The sequence below is a fragment of the Sceloporus occidentalis genome, unplaced genomic scaffold (genome assembly GCF_023333645.1).
Source record: "Sceloporus occidentalis isolate IW3139 unplaced genomic scaffold, rSceOcc1.0.p SCAF_5, whole genome shotgun sequence".
NCBI classification, from domain to species: domain Eukaryota; kingdom Metazoa; phylum Chordata; class Lepidosauria; order Squamata; family Phrynosomatidae; genus Sceloporus; species Sceloporus occidentalis.
In genome coordinates, this window is record NW_028316985.1 from 20,038,810 (window position 1) to 20,054,422 (window position 15,613).

Here is a 15,613-nt window from a genome sequence, read left to right on the forward strand (position 1 = left end):
AACCATATTTTTTTCCAAAGAAACATCAGTCATATTTAACAAAAATATTTCCGACTTGTTATCTAGTTTGACATTCAATATCTTGTTAATTATTCTACGAATTATCATCCAATATTTTGTAGCTTTTTTACACTTCCACCACATGGGGTATAGTGTTCCTTTCTTTTTTACACATTTCCAGCATTTATTGCTGGAATTTCCATATATATTTCAAATTTTCTCAGGTGTTACATTTTGTAATTTGGTGAGGCACTTGTGCTCTCTGGTTGAGGGTTCTAGATACCTACAAGTCTCAGGATTCCCTAGGCTAGAGTCACGGCAATTAAAATGGTATCATAGTTATATAATTGTTTAATGTGAAAGAGAACTAGGTTGTAGTCTAAGATAAATAAGGCATGGTTACTCAGTGCCAAAGGATTATAGGAAAGGAGTGATTTGAATGAGGCAAGAAAGGAAAACAACATGATGACATTTATCAACCAGTTGGGGAGGGAGATACAGATGCTCAGATAACAGGAGAGTCTTCACATTGAAAGGAAGAGGGGCATTTTGTACAAAGATACTGAATCATTGGTTTCTAGTTAACACAGGAATTGTTGGACTTCAAACTTGTAGGTTCTCTTTTTGTTTTTTGCTTGTATCATGAGATCTACCAGCTGCAGTTGTTCAAAACAGTGGCTTGGAAAGATGGAAAGGCATTCATTTAGAATTTAGGAACAGGTCACATCTGAAGGCATTTCAGCCAATGAATTTGTTTCCAGAGCTTTACTCTCAACTCTTTCACATCAAAATCCATTCCTTCCCACTCTCAGCTTTCTTCCCTACAGCACCGTGATTTGGGGAGGTGGGAATTTGTTGCTATCATGAAATGATTAGGAATCCAAAATCCTTGCCAATGTGCTGTAATTCACCCAGATATCTCTCAGTGGATCTACCTCCTAGGGTGGCCATTTACACATCACTGGGAATGAAGAAAGGCATCATGAAACAGAGGACAGAGATTTGCATAACATATGCACATTCTAATTAATACGAATAGATAAAAACATGGAATTAATTGCTACAATGTGTGTTGAGAGGGGGGAAATACCACACAGCTCACCATCATGGGGATTTGTGATTGGGTGACCTGTGTGCTTGTCCAGTCTGTTGAGTAAGTTTCTGATAGACAACTTCAAGGCCTCTGATCAACCATTGGATAGTCCTTTATCTTTAAATCAGACTTGGGCAGGGCAGTCCTTCAAAGAGAAGATTCCCTCAAAGAAAGTACAAGTAGAGGCCAGCCATCTGTAAAGTAGAATACCAGGCCATCCTGTTGAGTGAATAGGCAGCTCAAGGTCTCAACATGGCAAAACTTTACAAAGGGTGAGAAGTTTCTGAGAACTGATCTCAGTTTGCCCAGTAGTTCATGGGATATAGAAAAATAATGTGATGACTTTTCTTTTCTTTCTACCTTTTAAATATTCTTCTCAGTAAGTGGGCCCTGCCTGGCAGGCAGTTGTGGTGGTATTAATTAGCCATCATTATTTGTGTCACTGTTTGCATTAATGGCTTGCCGATCTCATTTTTTTACCTCAGTGCTTGCAAAGGGCAGCTCAGATTGGCATCTTTGTTATGCTAAACACCCAGAGTCCCCCATTTCTACCAATCAGGATAGGAACATAAAAGCCTAAAAATGGGACGAATTTCTGGAGCTGTAAAATCTAATCTCTTCCAGCAAGATGTGCATAATAGCTTTGAAAAAAACAACCTCCCAGACTTATCCTTATCCTTGTTCCTTAGAAAGAGAGAAGTTTGCATCTACGACATAGCTGTTGCACAACAGTTAAAGGGTCTCTGTGTGTAGTAGTAGTAGTAGTAGTTGCCATATTTTTCTCTTTCATGGGCTCCTCTTGCCTTTAAAACTAGCATGACAGGGATCACCATTTAGATAGGAAGTCAGGAATTTATACTATAGGCATATGTCAAATGAGGGAAGAGAAAAGGGGAAAGAGAAAGATGATAAAAGAAGAGTGAAAAGAAAGAAGAAATTAAAGTATCTTTAGGAATAAATAGATGCCTGTCATTTCAAATGAAAGAATGGAGAAGAGTACAGCATTTCCTCTCCCCCCCCCCTTTTTCCTTTTCAACTTTATTTTATTGAAATGTAATTTTCAATATGTAATTTGTAAATGTAATATATATATATATATATATATAGAGAGAGAGAGAGAGAGAGAGAGAGATTTCATTCGATACTAAGAGAATTGGTTATGTTGTGAAAATAGTAATAAAACAAAATAAAAGTGGCTAGCTTAGCAAGGCCAAACAACAGGGGGTATTGGACTGAATTTCCTTTGGAAGGAAAGGCTGGGTAAGTGTGTGCATTCTCATGTAATATGAAAAGTTGGTATGCGTGAGTATTGCTCATTGGGAAAACTGATAATTCTCAGCAAAGTGGAAGACTACATTACAGCTGTTTTGATTCAGACAAGGAAGCCATGGTCCTGACTTACAAGACAGAATGAGACCATTGATGACCAGGGCTCTTGGAGGTCTCTTATTCAAAGGATCACCACAAATCAACTTGCCTTGATAACATATAACAATAACAACACATAAGTATACATCTTCTTTCTGTTTGTGTAAGGCAGAGGTAGGGAACCTATGGCTGTCCAGATCTTGTTTGAATCCAGATTCCATTAGTCTCAGATAGCATGGCCAATAATTAAGGATGATAGGAAGTTCTACTTGAATAAATTTCAGGATGACTACGTATTGAAAACCACTGTTCTAGAATTTCATATGAAGGAAAAAATATTTTCCTGCTTCCATGCAAGTGGACTATAGATGTGAGGAAACCTTGGAAAAGTGGCCAGAATTCTCTTCTACGTTATGCAACTTTACACTCACTTATGTACATAGCAGAGGCACTAAAGAATTCTGCAAGCAAAAGATGAATACTGGGACACTGGCAAGAATGCCCGATTGTGTATTGGGTCTTGTTATGTATCATTCCCAATGTACATTGGGTCTCATTGTGCAATGGTAACTTTCCTGGATCTTCTACATTGTAATGTAACAGCAGCCCCTAACTGGATGTGGATATTACAAAACTGTCCAGTTCTAATTCTCACAGACATAAGTACACCTCGGAAGCTGAAGTCCTTAACAGATTCCAGTATGTGCCTTCTGGTAGAACCACCTCATATCTTGGTGGCCCTGGTGGACATAACATTTCTGGTGGCACTGTGCTCATTTACAGCTTCCCTGTAACTTTCTCCCAAAACCTCTGATTTAGGCATTATACATCAACTTTGGGGCATTATAGGACATTAAATCGGTGGCAGAGCATGGATATTCCAGATATTTAGCCACACTTGCACTATTATATTGGGGATTCTCAGATTTGTAATCCAGACAAACAAACAAACAAAACCCTTGCCCAAACTCAGTCCCCAGGTCACCTCACACTGGCATCTGCAGGGCAGTATGGTCAGTTCTAGATCTGAGGGGCTTGCCATCAATGTTGCAAATGGACCTGCCCATAGTGTTGGGTCTGTGCCAGCTGCCCAAGGAAGTAGAATACTGAACTTTGGCCTGTGGGTAGAACTGTGAGATGTACTGTATACAATACATAAGTGAGAACCTCATTCAAGTTTTCCCAAAGGGAAATGCATGCCTTCTCCCTCTAATTAGATCTCCAGATATTGGAAAGAGAAGCACTGTCTTCATTCTCTGCAACTGTGCCTCCATTACATGTAAAAATGTTAGTTACATTTTACAATACATAAAAAAGAGTTAGTTGTTGCAAAAACTACAGAGTCACATGGCACCTTAAAGATTAACAAGTTTTATTGGCCATAAGGTTTCACGGATTGCAACCCATCTCTTCAAATGCTAGTCCATGAAACCTTATACCAAATAAAAAGTTATTAATCTTCAAGGTGCTCCCAAGTCACTTTGTTGTTATTACATGTACAGTTGATGAGAAATGGAGAGAGGTGCAGAACAGTAAAAGTGAGTCTCCATGGATGAGCTCAGGACTGCAGTTAATAACAGAGTATTTGTCTTGCAGGAAGATTTCATTACATTTACAGTCCTGTCAGATACTTCCAAGCTATGAACAGCCTCTGTCTGTGATTATATGTTGAACTCTTTGAACCATTTCTATTAATATCAAAGACCGAAAGAAAAAATGACAGACCTTTTTTTTAGTTTAAATTAACTCTCTCCTTGCACGAAGATTTGATATCATCTCTGGCCAAAATGTATTATGAAATAAAATACAAAGTAGGTATATATGGTCAGTAAATATCTTGACGTATATGTTATGAAAGAAGTGTTATGAGGTCAAAAAATGATGATAATAATAACCAATAATAATTCCTAGTAGTATAAATAATTGAAAAAAGAACATTTCTATGAATTTCTTGTGGGTCTTGAATGCAGACTTGTTATTGTTACAGTATGTGCCTTCAAATTGTCTCTGACTCACGGCAACCTTTTCATGAGGTTTTCTTCGGAATTTTTATTCAGAGCAGGTTTGCCATTGCTTTTCTCTGAAGTCGAGACAGCATGACTTGACAAACATCACCCAGTGGGATTCCATGGATGACTGTGAATTTAAACTCTGGTCTTCCAGTGACCTAGTCCAACACTTAAAACCTAACTTTAAAAAGAGGAGGTACTGAGATGCTGTCTTCTTCTGTTCCAGGTGCCTTCCTGATTCCTTATTTTCTGACACTGGTCTTTGCTGGGATTCCACTTTTCCTGCTGGAGACAGCTCTTGGACAATACACTTCAGTTGGTGGACTTGGAGTGTGGAAACTAGCACCCATGTTTAAAGGTACAGTGAGAGAGAGAGAGAGAGAGAGAGAGAGAGAGAGAGAGAGAGAGAGTGTTGCAAAAAATAAATAGAACCAAGATCAGGCATGGGGAATGTGTGATAATGCAGTTCCCATCAACTTGGCATAGGGACAGGTTGACATTCAGGTTCTGCTTTGTTGGTTTGATTCCTATGATTGAGATACGTTTGTGCAAAGGTATTTGAAAACATAACTGGCCAATTCTGTTGCTAGACATGGGAGTGAAAGCAGCTTAGAATGAAGACCAGATTCTACAGCTTTCTTTCTTTCTTTCTTTCTTTCTTTCTTTCTTTCTTTCCTGAAACCAGAATTTTATGCATTTTAACATTTAGTATTGTGGCATAAGGTACCTATATCTTAAAACATTGTGACAATAATATTGGATATTCATTTGTAAAACTCAAGGTTTAATTATCTGATTTTTCTTTGACCTGTGTATTTCCTGGCAATGCTCTTTTTGTTTTAAAACATTCATGTAAGTGTAGAAATGCATAATGCAAAATGCACTGGCATTTATCTAAAAGCTGCCATGCTCCATTTCATGCACACAATTTAATTTTAGTGGACTAAACAAGATGCTTAGAGATTTTCTTCTATACAGTTTTCCTGAAAAGAACATAAATGGAATAAAAGGAACATAAATGGAATAAAAAACAACTCTTCCAGTAGATAGTTGTTTTAACCTACCACCTTGGCTGCTGTCACAGTGCAGAATGAATGCAGTCTGACATCACTATAACTGTCATGACTCCATCCTATGGTATACTGGAATTTGTAGTTTGTTGTGGCACCAGATCTCTCTGATAGAGAAGGCTAAATATCTCACTGAACAAAAAATCACAGAATTCCATAGCACCGAACCATAGCAAAATGGTGTCAAACTGCATTAATTCTACAGTGTAGATTAAGGCTTTGATAATAAATTCTGAACATCATCAAATCAATGCCAGTCTTCATCAAATCAATGCCAGTCTTCCAAGTCACTGCCTCACACTACTCTCTTTGCCAGCACCCACACCTTGGAGAGGTTACCTTTTGGACTATAACTCTGATAATGTCCCGACCAACATAACCAGTGGCGATGGTGGCTGGGAGATTTGGGTAGTGAATTTCATGACAATATCTGGGGGCTTTCAGGTCAGTGAGCCAGTTAATCTGCTCCAAGTTTTAGGCTGAAATTTAAAGCGGTTCTCCTCGGTCCTGAATGTGCTTCCCCAAATATTTTCAGCAGTTGAGATTGATAATTTGATATTCCAACTAAATCCAAAAGCAGATTCAACACCTGACTGACACTGAAGAGCCATGACCAGTGACCACTGATGGTTGTATACACCCAAATTTGTGAGGATTTGCCCATTGATTTAGGGCAAGCTTTTCAACAATGCTATATTTCTTATCTTTTAGGAGTAGGCCTGGCTGCAGTGGTTCTCTCCTTCTGGCTGAATATCTACTATATTGTCATCATTGCCTGGGCCCTCTATTACCTCTTCAACTCTTTCACTGTGGTGAGTTTCTGCTGTCCCTTCTTGGAGAGGAGGAGACTGGGCTGGAGGAGTGGAAAGGAAATGACCAGGTGGAGCCCCATATGTTTTGAAAGTGGCCTTGCAAATGTGTGCACCTTTGCTGTTGGGTGGCAAAACCTTGCTCTGTCTCCTCTAGAAGTTATGGGAAAGGGAAGAGGAGAAAATTAAACCCCCCTTAGAATTTTGTCTCAATTCTAGATATTTATGTGAGCATAAATTATGGGAGGAATATCTGAAGGGCAAGTTCACTGAAAATAATTAATGGAAATGGGGCGATCTGAGTGGATAATTAGTTAAAGGGCAGTTTAAGAGGGGCTAAAATGTGTTGGAGAAAATTAAGTAAAAGGTAATTGATTTGGAAGGGTTGGTGGTTTGACAATTCAGACATCATAGATGGGGTTTGAGTGGATGAAGTGGGTAGAGCTTCAGAAGAATGGAGTCATGGAAAGACTTCATAAAATAACACCACTAATGTTTGAATAAAATAGTTCCCACAATTCTCAGATTAAGTGGCTTTCCTTGTTGGTTAACTCACCCTCAAGCAACAGAAATGGGGAGGGGGGGGCGGCAGAAAGTTAACCATTTTTCAAGGAAAGAGTGTATTTTTAAAGCTCCAAGGAATCCTACCACTGGTTACAGTTTCCCTTGTTCCCCTCAATTTTGCTCCCAACTCCAGCCACTATCTGTTTCATGGCTAGTAACAAAAGAACTCTTAACTGTCAGGGTGACCATCTCTTTTCCCCATCACCTGGCAAAAATGCCCTTGGAACAACCTTTTGTCAATGGCATAGACTATTCTTTCAAACAAGAATCTCTCAGGTTAGTATAAGCTTTATTGATTCTGATTGTATTCATTCTCAAAACAGGGGGGGGGGGGGAGCAACCACCAGGCTTCAAACGCTCTCTTCTGCTTGCCATACATTTCTTCACAGTCAAACCATTCTTATCACTCACTCTAAAGGCTCCTTCTGACATCTCTCTCTCTCTCAAAGCAATCAATGGACTCAAAAGGATCTGTGTCTATTGCACTCAAGGGAATCCATTTCATTTAGACGCACACAGCTGCTGAGAGGCTGGAAAAGTACTCCGCTTCTGTCCATGTTAGGTTGTGTTTTTTTGTTCAGCTGTGTCCTCAAACATCTTGCCAAAATGTTTCCATTGTTTAGCCACTCCTGAGCCATATGTTGACAGTCCCTAGAGCTACCTGAAACACCTGCAGCTTCTATTGTTGTGTCACTTAAAACACAGCACAGGCATTTGGGTTGAGAGATTTCATTGTAGCGACTATGGCGGGTGCCTGCACAGAACTTTCGTTTAGGATTTTGCCCTCGATTAACCCCAGCTTTACAATGGAACAAAAGCTTACCTTCCATGAGAATTTCTCAGACCTTTGTGAGTTTCTTTCTTTCTTTCTTTCTTTCTTTCTTTCTTTCTTTCTTTCTTCTGTTGCTTCTCTAGGGCCATGTTGCTGATACAGCTGGGTTCAGTCCCATCTGGAAACAGTGTTTAAGCAACCTGCAATTTTTTTGGTAGAGCTACTGCATCGGGAGACAAAAATCTATTGTATAGCTACATTTCAGTAGCTCCATCTCCTGATGTTACCCTTCTTCTGCAAGCCCACCTTCTTTGGTTTTATTTATATTTATTTATATTTATATACTATTAACTACTATATAAATCATTCAATCAAGACACAGCACATAAAAACTATAAAATAAATATAGAAGAGTTAAACAAATAACATAACATAAAAAACCTATATATGACATGATATAGTAAAATTAATGCAACATAATCATCTATCTACAAACATCACATCACCATTGATTTCCTAACAGTTCTTGTTCTTATGTTTTATAATCTGTCTAATCTCACCACAAACCCACCTTCTAAACAGCACTATCCACCCTAATATGGCATTTCTGTGTTGCTGGAGGGCAGAGGGATGAGCAGGGATGTTTCCAGCTATTTTCTTTTAGTGTGCCAGGTATTAGCAGGGACCTCCAGGGATCCTTGGGATGTCATTGCAGATAGCATTCTCATAGCTCATCCAGCAACAGCAAATAGCAAAATAGCTGATTCACCTGCTCTGTCTTTGGCAACATAGAAATGGCTGTGTTGGGTGGCTGTGCTGCTTACAAAGTGGAGTTTCAGGGGGATTTTGGTCATTGCATGGTCAGAACAGAATTCCCACCTCCACAGTAACCAAAACTATGCATTGTGATAATTTAAGACAGACTTACACCATTGTAATTCACTAATTTGTTGGGGAGAAGATCCACAAAGGCACCCTCTCTACAAGGAACTATGCCCATGGATATCAAAAGCCACTATACAAATCCTAATTATAGTTTCTGAACTATGTAGGAACAGAGGCTTAGAGGAAGCTGTTTTATACTGAGTAAAGCCCTTGGCTCATTTGGTCATTCTGTCACTTCTGACAGAAGGAGCTTTCCAGAATTTCTGGCTGGATTCATACCTAGCCCTACCTGGAGATTCCTGATGTTCACTTCTGGTGGTCTCCTATTCAAGTACTAATGAAGCTCAACTCTGTCTACCTTCTAAAATCAAGCAAGATTGGTGTGGTACAATGAGACGTATTTACATGACTGTCATCTAAAGCAAGATGGAATGTCCCAGACCTTGGAAAAGTGGGAGAGGGGGTTATTAGCACTTTTTCAACAGAAGGTTCTTGAAGTTACAGTCAAAAAAGTAACTTTCTTCAAACTCTGGCTGGTCCTCTGATCCCCCTTCCCATAAAACAACCATTTGCAAATCAAATCTTAAGCAAATGATTGGTAAGGAGGTGCTGTGTAAGCCTTTCATCTCTACTTGTACTTCTGCTCAGTATTCTCTCCTCAGCATACTTTCTCCTTTGCAAAAGATTTGTAATTTTTCCCAAACAAGGTGAAAAGTTATAGACCCCCAAGGGCCATCCAGTACAACCCCCTGCCATGCAGGAAGACACAATCAAAGCATTCCCAACAGATAGCCATCCAGTCTCTATTTAAAAACCTCCAAAGAAGGAGACTCCACCACACTCCAAGACAGTGTTTTCCACTGTCGAACAGCTTGTACCACCAGAAAGTTCTTCCTAGTTCGGAGTTATCCCAAGATTCTGTCCTAGGGCCATTACTCTTCAACATTTTTATCAATGACTTGGATAGTGGGGTAGAGGGAATCCATATCAAGTTCGCAGATGACAAAAAATTGGGAGGGATAGTTAACGAATTATTATTATTATTATTATTAAACATTATTTACAAAGTACTATAAATTTGCACAGCACTGTACATTGTGAGTATACAAAATAGATTAAAAATCTGCCTAAGGTACGCAATCTTAATAAACAACAATAATAACATTAAAACATAACAGAAGATAGGGACAGAATTCAAAACAACCTAGATAAACTAGATAAATGGGCAGAAATTAATCAAATAAAATGCAATAGAGACAAATACAAAATTTGTATTTGGGTACAAAAACAAATGTATAGGTATAGGATGGGGGACACATGCCTCAGCAGCACTGCTTGCAAAAAGATCTTGGGATTAATGTTGACCATGACCCAGCAATGCGATGCTGAAGCAAAGAAAGGCAAATGGGCTATTAGCCTGCATTAAGAAAAGCATAGTTGCAGAGGAAGGGTGTTGTAGGGTGGACAAAGGACAGACACAAGTTTTTGGCAGTAAAAGGCCACAACTTTATTTTGCATACAAGAAACTCACATGAGGGTTGGCCCGAAAGCATGAGGTCTGGATCTGACATCCACCAACCCATGTTGGTCGATGACCCTTTTGCCTGGCCTCTCCCAGGCATTCGGGATGACAGAGGGGGAACTGGCCCGACTTAGCTCACCACTTGTTCGCTGCCGGCTATGCGCCTGGGCGCATCTTCGCCCCATGTCACTGGGAGCTCAGGATCGATGCTGCTCCCGCACTGGCGACATCGCTAGCCCTCAGCACCCCCGGGTCCCCGGGGGACTCCCGATTCCGTGCTCCGCAGCATCGGGAACCACGCTCATTCAGATCCATGACCTATGCTACCGCCCCCAACTGGAAGTTGTGACAGAGAGCAGCAACATAGGGAGAGGTGGGTGGGGAGCCTGTTCAAAATGGCGCCAAGCCCCGGGCGACCGGGGCCTTTATAGCCGCCCCAGCCAATGACTGGCCGGGAAATGGGTTGGTCCCGCCTCCCGGCCAATCGAATCCCAGGCACCCGGGGCCCTCAGCCAATCCGGGCCACCTCTGGCCACATTTCCGCTCCCAGAGGAGTCTGAGAGCGGTAGTCCTTGCCCCACGAGGGCAGGACAAGGCGCCGCCGCCATGGCGGGGCCCCGCACCAGCTTGCCGCCCCGGAGGGCTACCCTAGAGACCACCCCCACCCCCTCAGCAATGGGACCAGCCTGGGTGAGTCGGGTGGTCCCCTTTTCCTAGTTGAGGGAAGTAATAATCCCTCTATATTCTTCACTAGTTTGGCCTCATCTGGGGTACTGTGTTCAGGTCTGGGGGACTCTTTTTAAGAAGGATATAGACAAATTCATGCTGGTTCAGCGAAGAGGAAAGAGGATGATAAGAGATATGAAGAAGAAAACATATGAGGAAAGGCTGAAGGAGAAGGACATGTTCAGCTTGGTGAAGAGAAGACTGAAGGGTGACGTGACTGCATTTTTAAAATATTTCAAGAGCTGTCAGAAGGAGGAGGGTACAGGCCTGTTCTCTAGTGTCCCAGAGGGTAGAACTAGGTCTAATAGTTTTAAGTTACAGGAGGGTAGGTTTTGTTTGAACTTTAGAAACAACTTTTTAACAGTAAGAGCAGTTTGGTGAAAGAACCAATTGGTTAGAGAGGTGGTGGGGTCTCCTTCTCTGGATGTCTTCAAAAAGAGGCTGCAAAGCTACTTACTCAGCTACCTACTGTACCTGGAGATCCTGCACTGAGCAGGGGGTTGGACTATGTGGTTCATGAGGAGGCTTGCAGATCTATGATGCTATGATGATGCATGCATAGAACTGCTCTACAAAATAGTAGTTTGTTTGAACATGACCCTCAGAACTGCAGATGTGCGAGTCCCTGATACAGAGTGGTCAGTGCTGTGGTAATGACAGAGTCCCTGTATCACTAACAACTACTTGAGAAGTTCAAGGTGAACTTTACTGTCAATGCCTTTTCTTCCCTAGAACCTGCCTTGGCAGAATTGTGGAAATGCTTGGAATACAGACAGATGCTTCTCTAACTATTCCTTGAACGACACCACCAACCTGACCAGCGCTGTGACCGAGTTCTGGGAGTACGTCTTCAGCCTAAGTCAGGTTTTGCCATGATCGGGGTCATCTCATCAGTACACGAGCTGGGCGGGAAGGGAAGGGAAGGAAGGCAGGCAGGCAGGCAGGCAGGCAGAGAGGGTGTAGTGGCGGGATCTTCCCCTTTACCTTCTGCAGAAAAGGTGTTCCATCACCCACCTGTAATCACAGTATTTGAGACAGGAGAACTAGAAAAGGATCCAAATTCTGAAACTAAGAATTATGTCTAGGTGCTATGGAGTACATAGTGTCAATGTCTAGGGAATGTATTTTCTTCTTTCCTCCAGCCTGGTTTTTGAACAGAGCTAATGTCATTAGTTAATCCCAGTGCAGTGTCACTTTCGCAGTCCACTTTTATAGTGCTGTGTTCCTGCTTCAAAATCCATGGCTGCATCTTATGGACTCCTGGGGCTTGTATTTTGGTGGGCTTTAGAACCTTCTGTCTGTGAATCCCTAAATTGCAAATCCCAGGGTTCCATTGAATGGAACCATGGCAGTTAAGTGGATTCATAGCACTAAATTTTTGACATGTGAAAGGGCCCCAAAGCTACCCTACCAGGATTTGACACCCTGGAACAAAGTTCAGAAAGATTTCATTTTCAGATTCCAAACCCAAGAATCTCGCACCCAGCATCGCCAGCCTCTCTGGTCCAAAACTCACTCCAGAAATAATCCAGTTTGACACTGCTTTAACTGCCCTGGCTCAATGCTAGTGAATCCTGGGAAGTGTAGTTTTGTGAGACATTTAGCCTTCTCTGTTGGAGAGCTCTGGTGCCATAATAATCTACAATCCCCAGGATTCTGTAACACTGAGCCAGGGCAGTTAAAGCAGTCTCAAACTGGATTATTTCTGCAGTGTGTTTTTGGAGCAGAGAGGCTGGCCATGCTGGCTGGGAGATTATTGGTTTTGGAATCTGAAAATGAAATATGCCTCTTTCTCTTCTGTTCTCTTGTTTATAAGAGAGCTTTCCTGGTACCTATGGCCACTCTCCCTTATTTGGCTGAGTTGCACTTTTAGATCATTGCGTTCTTTGGGTGATGTATAGTCCATTAAAGATGTAAAGGAAGGGAGAGGGAGGAGGGGGGGGGAATAAAAAACAGCACATGATTAAACCATGATAAAATCAATAGCAAAGAAAAAACAGCAGTTAAAATTGAGATAACGTCACAGCCTTGTTTCTTGTCACTGCCTGAGTTCAGCTGGAAAAGATCTGGTGACATCCAGAATTTTCCTCATCCCCTTCTTTGAATTTATTTTGAATCTATGCATAAGAATCAGCTTATGTAAAATATATGCAAATCTGTATCCTTCTCGCCATATTTTGGGGGTCTGTTTTGGCCATGTGTTAGGACCACTCGGAGCACTTATTGTACATATCTGTGAACCACCTTGGGCCCCTTCTGGGAGAAAGATAGCGTGGAAATGAAATGAAATAAATATATCCTCGTCTTATTTTTCTTCTTTTTCATACTTCTTGGCAACCTCCTATTGAATAACCAATAATCTCCTGCTGAATAATGTAGCCTGTGTGGTTCTCAATTGATATGATTTCTTGCTCCTTCTCTTGCAGGAGAAACATGCACCAAATTTCTGGAGGCCTAGGGGAGCCAGGAAATATTCGTTGGCCATTGGCTGGCACACTCGCATTAGCCTGGGTCCTGGTCTATTTTTCCATTTGGAAAGGAGTCGAGTGGACTGGAAAGGTACTTTATGTTACTTTTATGTAACATTTGTGTATTTTTCTGTCTGTTGAAATTCATCTAGAACTGAGATCCTATAAGCAGAGTTTCAACACTGCAAAGCAACATTTGATGTGGTGTAATACCTGATTTTTGATGCCTTTTCCAGCTTTCACAATAAGAACAAAAATCATCACATTTCACCCTCTAAAATGAACATAATGATGATTTTTAATCAATGGTGACTTCTGAACCTGCTAAGGTCTTCATGGCACAAGTTTTAAAACAGGCAAGAGATTGTTGTTGTTGTGACACTGTTCAGCACCAACCCTTATGGCTTGGTTTAATGCTTCATTGGTGACTTTCAACAGATCTTAATGAATTTTGCAAACCTTGAAATTGTGGAAATTTTGAGATTTTGAAAATATAAATGATAAATAATAAAAATTTATTTATATTGCCCTGCCTCTCCCTACAGATCGAGGCGGGGTTACAACCTGATAAAAACATACAGTGCAATCATAAAATCCAACAGTTCCAATAAATACATCCAGTTCCAATAAATACATCAGTGGTTATATACAAAGAGTCTTCTTCGAAGGGAATGTCCTAATCAAGCTCAGGAGGGTAGGCCCGCTGGAAGAGCTCCGTCTTGACTGCCTTCTTAAAGGCATCTAAGGTAGTGATAAGACTGATCTCTTCTGGCAGGCTGTTCCACAGTTTAGGGGCAGCGGCAGTAAAAGTTCTTTGGGAAGTTGTGTGCAATCTGGTAGATTGTATTTCCAGTAGATTTTCCCCAGATATTCTGAGAGTGTGGGGCAGATTGTGTCAGGAGAGGCGTTCCTGCAAGTAACTCGGGCCCATGCCATATAGGGCTTTAAAGGTAATAACCAATACCTTACATTGTGCCCGGAAGCTGATTTGCAGCCAATGGAGTGATTTTAAAACAGGAGTTATATGGTCAAATCTGGAAGTACCAGTGACCAAAATGTCAGATTGGGGTAGAAATCTTAAAATATAAAACTAAACATTTAAATTTGTAAAACATAATTTGCTCTTTCAAGTTGAAGTCTGCCTGTTGGGATTAAAAGATCATGAATACATTTTTTTGTAAATTTATTTGAAAATCTGCCTTCTAATACGATAAAATACAAACTGCTGCTATGTGTTTGCTGCCGGATACTGCTAAATACTGCTACCTGCATACCAGACGTTAGCAAATATTGATTGCTGCTGTATACCACCTTTTAGAGTTTTCACATATTGGTTGGCATCCTCATAGTGGTATACACACGTCAGCTTCCCTTATGTCTGTGCATGTCCTTTTGGGGGTATTGCTGAGGCTAGGCATGCCCTTCCTTTCTCCACAGTGCCCAAAGTCCCCCCCCCCTCACTTACCATGCAACTTATGAAGCCCCTCTCTCCTGGCATGCCTAGCCTCAGCATGCCATGCCATGCCTCATGGGGAGCAGGAAAATGGAGAAACATGTAGCTATGTCCTATAGCAAGATGCAAAATTATTATAGCAGTGCTGAGATCTCCAAACAACCCTAGTGGATGACAGTGCTGGTGTAATCACTTTGCGTCTATATATAGGAACACAGACATTTCTCTGATCCTTTCTGCTCTTCACAAGGGATGGCTGTAAGGGGAGCTTCAGAGGCTGTATGATAAAGTCCAGGGGGAAACAGTATAAAGCTCAGCCTAGTATTAGGTCCACATGAAGAACTACTAAGCTACATTGAACCATACAGGAGTGCAGCCTCTAACTGCTGTATATTAAATGCTGACTGCTACTGTATATCAAATATTACCAATGCTGACCAGCTAGTGAATGTCAGTTGCCATGTATTGTCAAACATTATCTAATACTGAGGGCTTCTCTATGATAGGAGGGAAATAACCATCCTGTATAGGCTAGCAAATGCCAGAGATGTTCAAATGAGAAGAAATTGTACATCATTTACCAGATAACTGTAAAAAAAAAAAAAAAGTTGCTACTTACTAGAAAATCTTCAGTTGTAAGATGCTGAAAATAAAAATAGTGGGCTCTTAGTATTTGCTGGGGTTTGGTTCCAGGACCTCCCATGGATACCAACATCTGTGGATACTCAAGTCCCATTAAATACAGTGGTGTGATAAAATGGTGCCCCATATATATATATATATATATATATAGTAATTTCAAACCGTAGGAGGTTGACTCCCTAGATAAGGGATCCATGGATATAGAGAAATGACTGTATTAATCAAATATTCA

The 15,613-nt window shown here is 41.0% G+C and overlaps 1 protein-coding gene across 2 annotated transcripts in view; it reads left to right on the forward strand.

Moving 5' to 3' along the window:
- Window positions 1-15,613, forward strand: part of LOC149311736 (sodium- and chloride-dependent GABA transporter 1-like) — an 81,644-nt gene that overhangs the window by 31,627 nt on the left and 34,404 nt on the right. For both annotated transcript variants that reach the window (XM_089527803.1, XM_089527804.1), the window contains exons 3-6: window positions 4,697-4,828; window positions 6,252-6,352; window positions 11,551-11,660; window positions 13,245-13,377. In XM_089527803.1, coding sequence (XP_089383929.1) covers window positions 4,697-4,828; window positions 6,252-6,352; window positions 11,551-11,660; window positions 13,245-13,377 — 476 coding nt within the window. The remainder of the gene's footprint in view (window positions 1-4,696; window positions 4,829-6,251; window positions 6,353-11,550; window positions 11,661-13,244; window positions 13,378-15,613) is intronic.